Source organism: Jatropha curcas, chromosome 5 (genome assembly GCF_041381405.1).
Source record: "Jatropha curcas cultivar XTBG-Jc1 chromosome 5, XTBG_Jcur_1.0, whole genome shotgun sequence".
Classification (NCBI taxonomy): domain Eukaryota; kingdom Viridiplantae; phylum Streptophyta; class Magnoliopsida; order Malpighiales; family Euphorbiaceae; genus Jatropha; species Jatropha curcas.
Window position 1 is genome coordinate 27406356 of NC_143155.1, and position 12377 is coordinate 27418732.

General features: G+C 33.9%; 3 protein-coding genes across 3 annotated transcripts; 1 reads left to right on the forward strand and 2 right to left on the reverse strand.

Annotated features, from left to right (window-relative positions):
- The first annotated feature begins 197 nt into the window (after positions 1–197).
- Positions 198–1267, forward strand: LOC105642711 (Chitinase family protein). Its single transcript, XM_012227627.4, has 2 exons — positions 198–703; positions 781–1267. The coding sequence occupies exons 1-2, from the start codon at positions 237–239 to the stop codon at positions 1145–1147; spliced, it is 834 nt and encodes a 277-aa protein (XP_012083017.1). The 5' UTR covers positions 198–236; the 3' UTR covers positions 1148–1267.
- A 1985-nt stretch (positions 1268–3252) lies between these two features.
- LOC105642712 (auxin-responsive protein IAA30) lies at positions 3253–4188 on the reverse strand. The gene is made up of 3 exons (XM_012227628.3): positions 3822–4188; positions 3637–3733; positions 3253–3555 (listed from the first exon to the last, which is right to left on the reverse strand). Exons 1-3 carry the CDS (start codon positions 4144–4146, stop codon positions 3501–3503), a joined length of 477 nt encoding a protein of 158 aa, XP_012083018.1. The 5' UTR covers positions 4147–4188; the 3' UTR covers positions 3253–3500.
- A 2427-nt stretch (positions 4189–6615) lies between these two features.
- LOC105642713 (Flavin containing amine oxidoreductase family) lies at positions 6616–10527 on the reverse strand. The gene is made up of 9 exons (XM_012227629.3): positions 9936–10527; positions 9676–9861; positions 9465–9549; positions 8586–8733; positions 8422–8502; positions 8117–8288; positions 7564–7723; positions 7299–7402; positions 6616–7058 (listed from the first exon to the last, which is right to left on the reverse strand). Exons 1-9 carry the CDS (start codon positions 10335–10337, stop codon positions 6759–6761), a joined length of 1638 nt encoding a protein of 545 aa, XP_012083019.1. The 5' UTR covers positions 10338–10527; the 3' UTR covers positions 6616–6758.
- Between the last annotated feature and the right edge of the window lie 1850 nt (positions 10528–12377).

Genomic DNA, 12377 nt, shown 5'->3' on the forward strand with positions numbered 1-12377 from the left:
GGCAAGTATAATATATATATTATTGTGCTTGGTGTCGACATTTCCACTTTCACAGTTCAGTGGATGTCAAGCAACGAAGGCGAAGGCCAAGTCAACCCATATGGATTGACTAGTCAAAATAGATAAGAGTTAGACAAATTCTTATAGATCATAATGTGGTCAAATATGATCTCAGACTCCAGTTATATATATATCGGAAGAAAGGATTGTTCGCTCCCACCACCTTAACAAGAGAAATGGCAACAACTGATTCTCTTACATTTCTCCTCTCAATATTCCTTGTTTACTCTACTATATTCTCCTTTGTATCCTGTAAAGCAGAAGCCAGGAAATTGATTCCTGTCTCTTCTCTTATCAGCAAAGACCTCTATGACGCTATTTTTCTACACAAGGACGACAGCGCTTGCCCCGCTAAAGATTTCTTCACCTACGATTCTTTCATTAAAGCAACAAGGTGCTTCCCAAAGTTTGGTACCACAGGAATTTTGATTACAAGAAAGAGAGAAATTGCAGCTTTTCTTGGCCAAATATCCCATGAAACCACCGGTGGGTGGCCAACTGCACCTGACGGTCCATTTGCATGGGGTTTATGCTTCAAAGAGGAAATTAGTCCTCAGTCTGATTACTGCGACTCAACGAATACTCAATGGCCTTGTTACCCTGGAAAATCATATAAAGGAAGAGGACCCATCCAACTCTCTTGGTTGGTAATTTATTTATTTTCCATTTTCCAAAATATACATCTATTTATAACATATTACTATAATTATATTATGACAGGAATTTCAATTATGGACCGGCGGGCAAGGCGTTAGGGTTCGATGGGTTGAGGAACCCAGAAATAGTAGCTAACAACTCCATAATAGCATTCAAAACAGCGCTTTGGTTTTGGATGACAGAGCGGAAGCCGATCCCCTCTTGCCACAATGTCATGGTGGGAAAATACATTCCTACAAAAGCTGACTTGGCAGCAAATCGGACAGCCGGATATGGGTTGGTGACTAACATTATCAACGGTGGGCTTGAGTGTGGAATTGCTAACGATAGTCGTGTAAATGATAGGATTGGATATTTTAAAAGATATGCCGGGTTGTTTAACGTTAATACTGGCTCTAACCTGGATTGTGAAAATCAGAAACCTTTTTAGCTGAAGGAACGTAAAAAAAATTTGTATCTACTTGCACAATAATACAGCAGTCTATTGCTGCTGAGATTTGTATTTCTTTTCGTTTGATGCTAATGAATATAATATGTTTTGCAAGAATAATGGAGTTTGCCCTTGTTTTAATTGGAGTAACGTGATTCCTCTATGAATGTGCATTAAAAAATTGATTGAGAGGAAAAAGTCAGAAGAGAAGAGACGACAATGCGAAGCCAAAGACGCTATCACCAGCTTCATCTTGCTGTTAATTATGTTTTTTTTTTATTGCATTGGATAAACGACATAGGGTCAACGGTCATCCTCATAATCACTTTAATGGACCCATTACGCATTTTTTCTAAAGTCAACACTGATTTTTGTTTTTTTTTTTTTTTTTTTGGTTTTTAATTGGTTCGATTAGATCGTTTTTTTGAATTTTTTTATTATTTTAAATTTAATTATTTTTTGGACATATTTGAAGTCTACATTTTCTCTTTAAAAAATTATAATATTTTGACAAACATAAAAATTTTTAATGTCCATTATCATTATCTTTATTGAATTAAGATTTCCTGCATCAACTAGCTGTAAATGTCAAGCTCCTCAAGCAAGACAATGAAATGGACAAAATTCAGGCCCAGCATTTCCTTGTTGGACCCGGCCTATATATTCGCTGCCTGGGCTTATTTTTCAAGGCTCAGACACAACTCAAAGACAAAAAGTTTGGATCCGCAGCATTAGTGGGTTAAACCCGCTGGAATCAATTTGGAAAACTTGATTTGGGTTCAAAACACGGTTTGGTTAACGAAATCCAAGAACATCCTGAACCTTTTTTTTTTTTTTTTCAAAATTTTTTTTATCAGCAAAAAGAAAGATAATTTTTATTAAATTACTATTGTCCAGCAGAAACTTAATTTATCCAAGAACTATTTAAGTCATTAGGCCATCCATTTACATTCAACCTAACCTAGATAACTTCAGTAAAAAAAAAAAAAAGGATCAAAATCTCAATTACACCGTAGCTAGAAATACCTCAGGTACTATCCAAACTAACAACTCCCTTATTGGCAAATGCATCCGCCAAATTATTGCAAGATCTGCTTACATGCCTCAATTCTATTAAGTTTAATTAGGCCAATGAATTATCAAATTTCACAATAAATTTCAATATAAATGCTTTAATAAATTATTTTTTTAATATCTATTCGGATTTATATTATATTGAAATATTAAATTACAAAAAATCAAGGGCTTGTGACTAGAAAAATGGAAAAAAAAAAAAAAATTCTATGGCTTTATTTAATGAGCCCAGGCAAGAGTGTCAGGGTCCTCAAAAAGATAAATAAAGTTGGTTAGAAATGCCACGAAATCTCTACCATATAGTGCATCTTTTTATGACGGTTAATGAATGCTTTAGAATCACCAGAATGAATTTGTCGACCAACATATTTTGCAACTATACTTTCACTTTAGTTACTTTGTCTCACAAAACAAAACCCGTACCAGACCGCAAGAAAACTTTGTCAGACTAAATTATATTTTCATATTATAATATTTATTAATATTTGATTTAAATGTTACCAAAATTAAATAATAAAGTTTACAGCTCTTGACTTCTTAAAAATATGTAACAATAGATGATGAGTATGATCAAATATTCAACCTTACACATAAGTAAATTTGATTTGGAATAATTGAATGATTTTTATACTATTTGGTTTCTAATTCAATTTACATAAAAAATACATTTGATTATATGGGAATCGAATTAATTCGATTCCATTAACGGAATATTCACTTTTAAGCGAAAGGATAATCAGATTATTCATAATAATTTGATTTTTTTAATATTTGAAATTGGGGATCATGGTTAAAAAATAAATTTGGGAAGGTTCCATAACTAAAACATATTTTGTGACGGGAGCTAAAACTAAATAAGAATTATCATAACGAGGTATGTGTAATATTTTGAACTTGGGTTTCTTCCGCACACCATTAAACAAGAACTTATTCAAATCCCCTGTTGCGACCCAATACCTTCCTCTGGCTAATCTTTGGATAAACCAAACCAAATTGGCAAAAGCCATGCAAGGGTAAAGGTTCTTGGATGCTGGATTAATGAAATTTTAATTCTTTCAATTTAATTGTACCAAAATTAACATCTTTGATAAAAAGAAAGGATAACTAACAAAAATAAATATACACATTTCACACCACAAACATGGAGGAAGCAATTTACAACCCAAAAGATAAAATCTTCTCTTCTTCTATCATATTATCTCTGTTAAAAGGAATTTACATCTATCATTCTCAAACATGTTTCTTCAGAATGGGATGGACCAGAAACTCAAACTAAGCATCAGTAATTCTCTGCCCTTGTGATCTTCAATCTCCTCACACAGGATAAGAACATCCTATAAAATAAAGGAATAATTACTACTCGTTTTCTAGAAAAAAAATGTATAAACAAAAAAAATTGATATGAATAAACTTACTCCCATGGAACATCCCCAACCATCAACCAGTCTCCTTCTTTATCTTCATAAGTTAAAACATGGAATTGCTCAGCATGTTCACAATCCATCTCAGCCCCTGTTTTGCATCAATTCATATATATAAGTATATTGTTATGACATATCAAAACGTTAATATAAATAAACAAAAAGGGAAGTTACTTAACAGATAATGGTAGTGTTGAACATATGATCAAGGGTCCTAATTAGATCATGATAACCATCATGAGCTAACAGGTCTAATTTTCTCCCAATAGGAATGCCTTCCATGTAAACCTTAACAAAGAAAGTTGCACTATTGCACTCATAATAATTTTCTTCTTCTGCTGCTACTGCTTTCTTTACACCTGGCTTGACTGTTATGAAAGGATCGGACCTTTGATGAGAGGCTGAGATGCTAAGGCCAAGCCTAAGATCTGTGCTGAGGTCTCTGTTTTGCGGGTACAGAGAAGATGAAGATGAAGAAGAACTCGTAGAGCCTCCTCTGCCCATTTTTTGTTTTTGTCAATGTTGAAGTGTCAAAGTAAATTACTAACACAAGCCGCCACCTTAAATAAGGTTTCAATTTATAAATAAAGTGGGCCCAGGCATTTCTTTTGTGTAGCTCTTAGGGCCGACATATACACGTGGCAAGAAGTAGCCAAATTAGGTTGTCATGATTGATCCCTGTTTTGAGCTTAATTTTGATTCAACGTGGTTCGTGTGCTAAATCAGTCTTGGTCTTTAAATATGGAACCAAAAAATCTCAATTTATTAAGATTATCAAAATTTCTTATTTGATTTGATATAAAATATTAAGAAGGGTGTAAAATAAATTTATTTTAAATCCATTTTAACTCCATTTTCACTCTATTTCGGGAGGAAAATGTATAGTAAATTTTCCATTGCTATTTTACTTTCACTCCTTATTTTACTTCCCTTCTTCCCAAATAAAGTGTAAAGAAAAAAATTTACTTACATTTAGTATATAGAATTATCTATATCTCCATTAACTATAAATAGTATTTTAATTTAAATGATGATATTTTTAATAAAAAAAAAAGGAAAACACTAGCATTTAGAAGTTTTTTTTTTTTTTTTTTGACAAAGTGACTGATTTTCAAAAATTAAAATTAAAAAAAAAAAACCTGTGATTACTAGTTAGTTTAGAAGGTTAGGTAGGGTTGAAGAAATGAATGTGGACAATTGAATGGATGTTGAGTTGAAACATGACATAAAGGCATCGGTATTTGGGACCCAAAAATAGAGCAGGAAGAAGCATTGAAGTTATAACTCAGTCTGAGTCTCATATCAACGTTCAATGGATTGGATTATCGTGCTGCGCATGGAGGCCTTGGGTTCAGTTGCATTATTAAGGGAGTGTTGGTAGTGGCGAAAGAGTCTCTATCCATTTGTTGCTCTATATAGTGACATTGCTGACATTGTATTTATCCTTAAAACTTACCCAATGTACAGGAGATGCAAAAAAAACATAATAATAATCAAACTCTCAATGTCCTGCACTCGATGGTCCTTGTGTTTCATACTCAAATTTGAAAACAATTCATTACATTTTTTCTTTCTTTTTGCTTATATAATTATAATTTTCTACCTTTTTTGTGCGATTGATGGGTAGATAAAAAGTACCATTAATATAAAAATTAAGAGATTCACGGTTAAAATTATTGAATTTGAAATCTAACCTCAGAAAACAAAATTTTATTTGATAATGCAAAAGGACCCATCTTTGAAACAGAGATTTGAATGTTGAGTGGGGAATTATGCTCTGCGCTGGTTTGGTTTGGTAACATCATAAAAGTTGAAAAGGCTGACGATTGTTGGCTGCTGCTAATAATCAAGTTTCATATTCCTATGTTCTTTAACCTGAAGGGAACAAGAAATCCTGACAGACTACATTGGAGACAAGCAATCAATTCGATTTCAGAACACAAGGAAAAGATGGGAAAAGGAAGAAAAGACACAAAGCAAGATTTTACTACATTCTTTCATTTACTCTTGATTCAACAAATCTCTCAACTCACGTGTCAATTTTATTATGCAACCATGTTTTCTTTCTTTAACGTCAAGGGGAACAACAAATCTTGCTTGGACCTAAAGATACGACTAATCCCAACAAGAACAAAGTTAGAAATTAAAACACAAGATAAAACTGCTAAAAAAGAAAAAGTTAAATGTCTCCCACCATCCCTACCATTGGGTTGCTTCGATTGGTCATCTTAGGACTTTCTCTTGCTCCAAAGACTTTTTGGTCTCTAATAACCCACTATTTCTGTATTTCTACTTCTAAGTCATTTACTGCTATCATTTTTATTTCTTTACCTACCTTCTCCAGAAGCTTATTTCCTTTTTTTTTCTCTTCCGTAATCATTTCTCTATGCCTTTTAAGCTAATATCTTTTGATTAGTCAAAATTTGATACTTCCCCACCTAGGTATGTCTCTAATATTTGGCCCTACGGTGGGGCATGATCCCTTGATTAGGCTTGCTTTATGGGCTTGTTTCTATTACATTTATGTGGAATTAGTTCACTACATATTTCTAGACAACCAGCCCAATTGGTAGTTCACCAACGCTTTAGACTAGTGACAACCTATAGCCTAATTTTGTGCTTCCCTAACGTTGAAAGTGCCTTACAGTTAAGGGGGAATGTCACCCTCCAAATATGAATTTGTCCGTATATATCCACCGGCCATGTGACCATCCGCAATTAGGTTATTCTCTATAGCATCTGGTTTTCATCCGCACATAGTGAGAAATGCCACGTAACGTTGAAACCATTAGGGTAAGAGCCTAAGAATACAGTATCTCCGTTTTGTTATTGTTATTTTCCTTCTTATATATATATATCGAAGAAATGGAACTCCAACTCGCGATCAGGAAACAGGAGTATAGTATTTAACAGCTCTTTCCCATATTGTCTAGTGGATTTGGAGAGGCTCTAACCATTGAATTAGCAGATGTATTAAATGACGAAATTATTACTATCATTATTTGAAATGACCCAGAAGACCTAAACAAAAATTAAATCTCCTGCAAAATAATATACTCAAGAACTTCACAGAACAGCCGCAAAGAAACCATAACAATAACCCAAGTACCCTAAAGCTATTTATAAGCATACTGGGAAAGGAAATTGGTCACTTCAGCAGCAACTTCATAAGCCCCTTCCACACACCGGCCTAAAGCTACACCAGATACATAGTTGCCGCCCAGAAACAGCCCTTCCAAGCCCTTATCCCTCAGAGCACCTTTTGCAGCATCTAGGATATCAAAATGACCAATCAAGAACTGTGGAATGGCTTGAGGCCACACTCTCACACCTAGTACAAATGGATCCTTTGCATTGGGTTTTATGAGCATCTTTCTTAATTCCCGGTCAACTGCTTCTACAAGTTCACTCTGTGTCTGCAAATAAAAAAAAAAAAAAAGGTGAATAATAAAATGAAACAGGGCATTAGAATGAGAAAATGAAAGTATGGAGATTTGTCCAGGACTGAATTAAATGTAGGAAATTCCAGCTCACACTATGATTAGGACATTTTATCAACAGCCTCACCACCATCTTATTTCTCGGAACTGCATTTTCTCTTAAACCTCCACATCACAGCATTTATGACAGAGACATATTTAGAGAAATTATCTTACCTTGGACAAAATCCCAGGGTTGGTAGCCCCTCCAATGTAGTTCAAAAGTAAAATCCTTCCATCTGGTGCTCGATTCGGAAAAAGTGACGAGCTGTATATGGTTCCTGAGGAATCACCAAAATAATAGCAAAGTTTGGCACAATATTTCAGTAAATGACGGTGGAATATTCTATTGAACCATAACACTCAGATGGACTTCTAGGTACAGGATAATGTTTAAAAAGGACCACAACAAAGCTAGATGAGAATCTGTAAGCAAGCTCACCTAAGGTTTCCACCCCTTGGCTGCGTGGATGCAACTGACCAAACCCCTTAAGCTGACCATCAATCAAGCATTCTGTCCGAATGGCTTCTTTTGGATATGAAATGGACACTGCTGCAACTGGTGGATAATAAAATTTTGAAAGGGCTTCTGCAGCAGCAGCCTACTCACAGGAGTCATGAAAAAGATAAACAACAGATTCAGAAATTTTTCTCCAAAAAAAGGAAAGGATAAATAGTCAACCAGTCAGTAAGAGGTAAGGTAATTGTTTAATGATGAAATTTAGAGCATATGCTATAAACCATGTTCTGGCTATAGAAACCCACGTTCAATGATTAACAACAGTTAAGCAACCTGTACACACTACTCATTCAATAAGTTATTTTCCTTCGCATCATGACCTAGTAGTAACCTCCTCTAACCACAGATTTTAAGAGGTCCAGAAGATTAAAACTAAAATAAGAAAAAAGCTATTTCAGAATCTACCACTAAAATTTCCACTAACGAAAAAAAGAGTAAAAAGATGGTGAAAAATAAGATTGGCTTGAGAACATACAGAAAGAGGATTCAAGAGACTGCTTGCAATATGTGATGGAACTGTCATGACAACACTTTTGGTCTGCAGGGAAACCAATCCTTCAGATGTTTCATATGTTAAACTATAACCTCCATTATCCAATTTGGTAATAGTTGAAAGCTTCCATGATAATTTAACATTGCTAGCCAACCTGCAATACCACACTGCTAATCAGGGCCTAAAATTACTGTCGGAAGACTTATGTTATGATCACAAGTTAAGAGTACAATCCAAACAGTAAATCTTCCTTCCATGAAATGCAATTCCAGTGTCAGATGTGTTACCTGGTTGCAATTGCATCAGGCAACATGGTAAGTCCTTTCCTAAAAGATCCTACTGTTTGGCCCTTCGGTTTTGGTAGACGCCTACAAATCCAAAATTAAGAAATTAAACATAAACTTATTTCCAAAAAAAAAAAAAAATGCTCTATGCAAGTAGATAATATTACGGGTCTCGAGGAGGCTTGGGTGTTTTATTTCTCTGTTGGATTGCTTTGAAAGTGCCACCAATGATGCTACCACCATTTTGCTCCAGATTCCAAACTTTTCCAAAAGCTGCTTTCATACTCAGTTTTGAAGGATCGCCAGCATAAACACCTGCGTGTAACATCATTCTAAGGTCAACCCAGGAACCATAATCCAGTCACCACATGACAAATTGAATTATGATATTACAGCTCTACAAGAAATTCCATCAGTGAAATGCTAAGTTTAAGAGCCTAGCTCGTTAAATGGAACTAAATTGTCAGTGCATAACTTGATTTATGTTGTTTGGATGGTGTTCTTGTATTTCACTAAACATCGAAATTTAAAGGCACAAATTCACCATCTAATGGATTTCATGAAGCAATACAGTTATATTGCCACTTCAATTTGTGCAAATTCAAAATTTGGAGTAAAAGACAACGGAACAAGTTTCATTCTCCAAATTTATCCTAAAGGATTACCTAACAACCCAAAGAATTAACAATATTTGCATGATTACTTCAAAAAGAAAAGCGTTGAGAGGACATTGTTCCAAAGCTTATTATTATAGCGCATCAACAATGTCATAAATATCGAAGATTTGATGAAAAAACTGCAAGAAACGTGTATCATGGCGATGAGGAGAGGGGATCCCCTGAAGTATGATTAATCGCAACTATAGTGCTTAATGACTGCATTTGCAATATTTCAACTTTTCAAGGAAAGATATATTAACAACTTTTAAACAAACTTACGCTCTAGCATACTAAATTCCAAGTGATAGAATTTTAAATGAGATGATAGAAAGAAGGATGCAAGGTAAGATGTCACATTGGTTAAAATCATAAACCAAAATATTATACCTGAACAAAATGGCTCTATCAAACGTTCAAAAACTTCATCACCAAGGTTACGACGGACAAATTCTTCAACTGACTCCTCATGTCCCTGTCACCTTTGTCAAAGTATAAGATTATGAGAAAGACATAGATAGAGTTGATGCTAGCCCCCAAAATTATGCAATTCTTGTCTAATTATAAAGTATATGTAATGACGAAGTTACAGAGGACAAACTGGTGGTGGAGGTCTTAGTCCAAGAGCACCAAAGCCAGCTCTAAGTTTCCCACCAATGCTCATCAAGTCAAAGAATGGCAAATCAGTTGGCTTAGATGGTACTGGCCTCAATTTCCCATCCCACAACACGAAACGCGGGGCATTAGGGTCCCCCAAAACTAAATCATCCTTTAATCCACTGTCCACCTACAGCAACAATAAAAAGGCAATTAACTCAACCAGATTAATTAAGTTTTGTTTTTCTCTCTGATTTTACGTACCACCATTGTGAGCATAGAATCTGACGGCTGGAAACTATTGGGGCCCTCCTCCCAAAGATAACCGTCTCTTTCGACGGTGTTAATGTTGCCACCAACGCGATCTCTGGCCTCAGTGACAATGACATTAGCAGCAACATCGCGATGCTTGGTGGCGAGAGCCTGAGCGATGCAGAGACCGCTAATTCCACCTCCTACAATCACGCAGTCTAGCGGAGCGGAATGGCCGCCATTGGATTGGGTTTCTCCGCCCAGTTTAGAAGAAGAAATTGTAGTGGATTGGTCTGTGATTGAGCAACAGAGTTTTAACGGCCGGCGGGTAGTGATTTTAGGGTTGGGTTTGGAGAATGGGGGAACGAGAGAGGGTGTAGAACGAAGAAGAGAAAAGTCAGCGAGAGTGGCCATTGTTGATATCGCCGATTGGTGTGGCCACGCTACTGATCAAGCAAAGGAACTACTGGTGGGAGTTATCTTTATTTGGGAAACGTTCCTCTATGGCGCACCTACGTGAAACTTTTCTATCCGATAGGAAATCTTTTCCATCCAATAGAGGAAATATTTTCATCTTCTGCCATTTTTGTTTTCATTCTTTCTAAGCTAATAAAACCCGTCATGAACATCAGTAACAGTAACCACCAACCTCGTCTTCAATGGCGAGTCCATATGCAAGTTTCTGAGCTAATTAGATTTAATTACCGTTTCTCAATTAAAGAAAATCCCAAAATAATTAAAATGGCTGTGGTTTTATTCAAAGATGTGAAATTGTGAGATTAAACGTGAGGATTTGCTTTTTAAACATATGCTAACATACTACAGATTATTGAACTAATCATATTGATTTGAAAAATAAATTAATTATGTTATTACTGATAATTAATTTTGTGTTCCAAACTATCTATAAACCTATATATATTCTTTAAATACAAAAAAAACAAAAGATTTAAAATTAAAAGGGACAACATCTGATTCCATGGATTAAACGATTTGAAATTCTGGTAAAATTTTAAAAAATTATATGTCTCAAAGCCTAATTAATTAACATAAGTATTTGTTTGATTGAATTTAATGTAATCTACTTGGATTAAAGCAATAACATAATTGAACAATTTCATAAAACTAAAATTTCCAGGAAGTCTCTTTACGAAATTTTAGATTTGCAATGTGGAGATGATATTAAAATCAAAGATATTATCTTGATAAGGTAAAATTGATGCCTCAAATGCATATTTGATAGCCAAATTACAGTGATTGCTATTGCAATTGTTTGTTTTTAAAAACATTTATTATTTTTGAAAATAACCTATTACCTATTAATTATATCAAGAATACTACTTTTTTTTACCTTTCAATTTATTATCGTTTACTCCAATTATTTTTTCATCGTCATCTTATTTTCCCTAATCTGATATATATGTTTTTTTATTCTTAGAAGTCGACTTTTAATATTAATGGTATTTTCCTCCTTAGAATTACATTTTTCAGCTACAATCAAACTATTAAATGATGTTATTTTTCACCGAGGAGATTCACATAATTTTATATTTTCTATAATTTTTTTATAACATAGGTCATAAATGTATTAATTATACATAGAATGAATTTCTTATTATATGCTATATAAAATATAATGCTATATTTATATATATGCATGCACATGCTAAAAAAATAGAATTATGAAAAGGAGAAGTACTTCTAATTCTAAAAAAAAAGAATTCTAAGAGAGTTTTGTTATAGCTAAATCATTTAAAAGTATAAAAAATAAAATTTTAATTAGTAAAAGATGTTTAATCTACGAGAAAGGGGAAAAGCAATAGAAGATTTTACAAAAAATAAGAAATTAAAGAAAGAAAAAATAGCAGGAGGAAACGGAGAGAATATAACGAAATAAATAAATTAAAGTACTTATTGTTTTATGTTTTATCAAGAAATCAGCAAATTAAGTTGTTCACATGCTAGTTAAAATATTTATTTTTATGACTGATTTATTGGAGGAGATCTTATTCCTTTAAGCATAATTGTTGATGTTTTGCTATTTGATATGAACAATATATAATATAATGCAGTTGAATTAAAAAAAAAGAGAGATATTACTTCAAGAAAGAGAAAAAATTATGTTTTTTGTAATTAATTTATTTTACCTATTACAATATGTAAGAAATAATAATATTTCAGTTAGTCACTTTAAAGAGCCACTGTGGTTCTGTATCAAATATCAACAGAAAAATATTTTGTGCACATCATGAATAAAAAATAAAAATCCTCAAATCGCAGCCGTTGGGACGTGTCGTTAGATTTATTTAATTAACAGGCCCAACGATCTGTTGATTTTGTTTAAGTAAACGACAGATATATCAATTTATTATCAAAATAAACAAAATAAAGCCTCACAATGACGGGCGGTCCTCTTTGGTGTCGTTCAGTTTGGTAAATTAACAAAGTCCGGCA

Excerpts from the sequence above, each read along its gene's own strand:
- LOC105642711 (XM_012227627.4), top strand. The coding sequence starts at position 237 with ATGGCAACAACTGATTCTCTTACATTTCTCCTCTCAATATTCCTTGTT. Across the intron at positions 704-780 it reads GGACCCATCCAACTCTCTTG|GAATTTCAATTATGGACCGG; the intron begins GTTGGTAATTTA and ends ATATTATGACAG.
- LOC105642712 (XM_012227628.3), bottom strand. The coding sequence starts at position 4,146 with ATGGGCAGAGGAGGCTCTACGAGTTCTTCTTCATCTTCATCTTCTCTG. Across the intron at positions 3,734-3,821 it reads GTTCAACACTACCATTATCT|GGGCTGAGATGGATTGTGAA; the intron begins GTTAAGTAACTT and ends GATGCAAAACAG. Across the intron at positions 3,556-3,636 it reads GTTGGGGATGTTCCATGGGA|GATGTTCTTATCCTGTGTGA; the intron begins GTAAGTTTATTC and ends TTTATTTTATAG.
- LOC105642713 (XM_012227629.3), bottom strand. The coding sequence starts at position 10,337 with ATGGCCACTCTCGCTGACTTTTCTCTTCTTCGTTCTACACCCTCTCTC. Across the intron at positions 8,734-9,464 it reads GATAGAGCCATTTTGTTCAG|GTGTTTATGCTGGCGATCCT; the intron begins GTATAATATTTT and ends TGTTACACGCAG. Across the intron at positions 8,503-8,585 it reads CCCAAGCCTCCTCGAGACCC|GCGTCTACCAAAACCGAAGG; the intron begins GTAATATTATCT and ends TTGGATTTGTAG.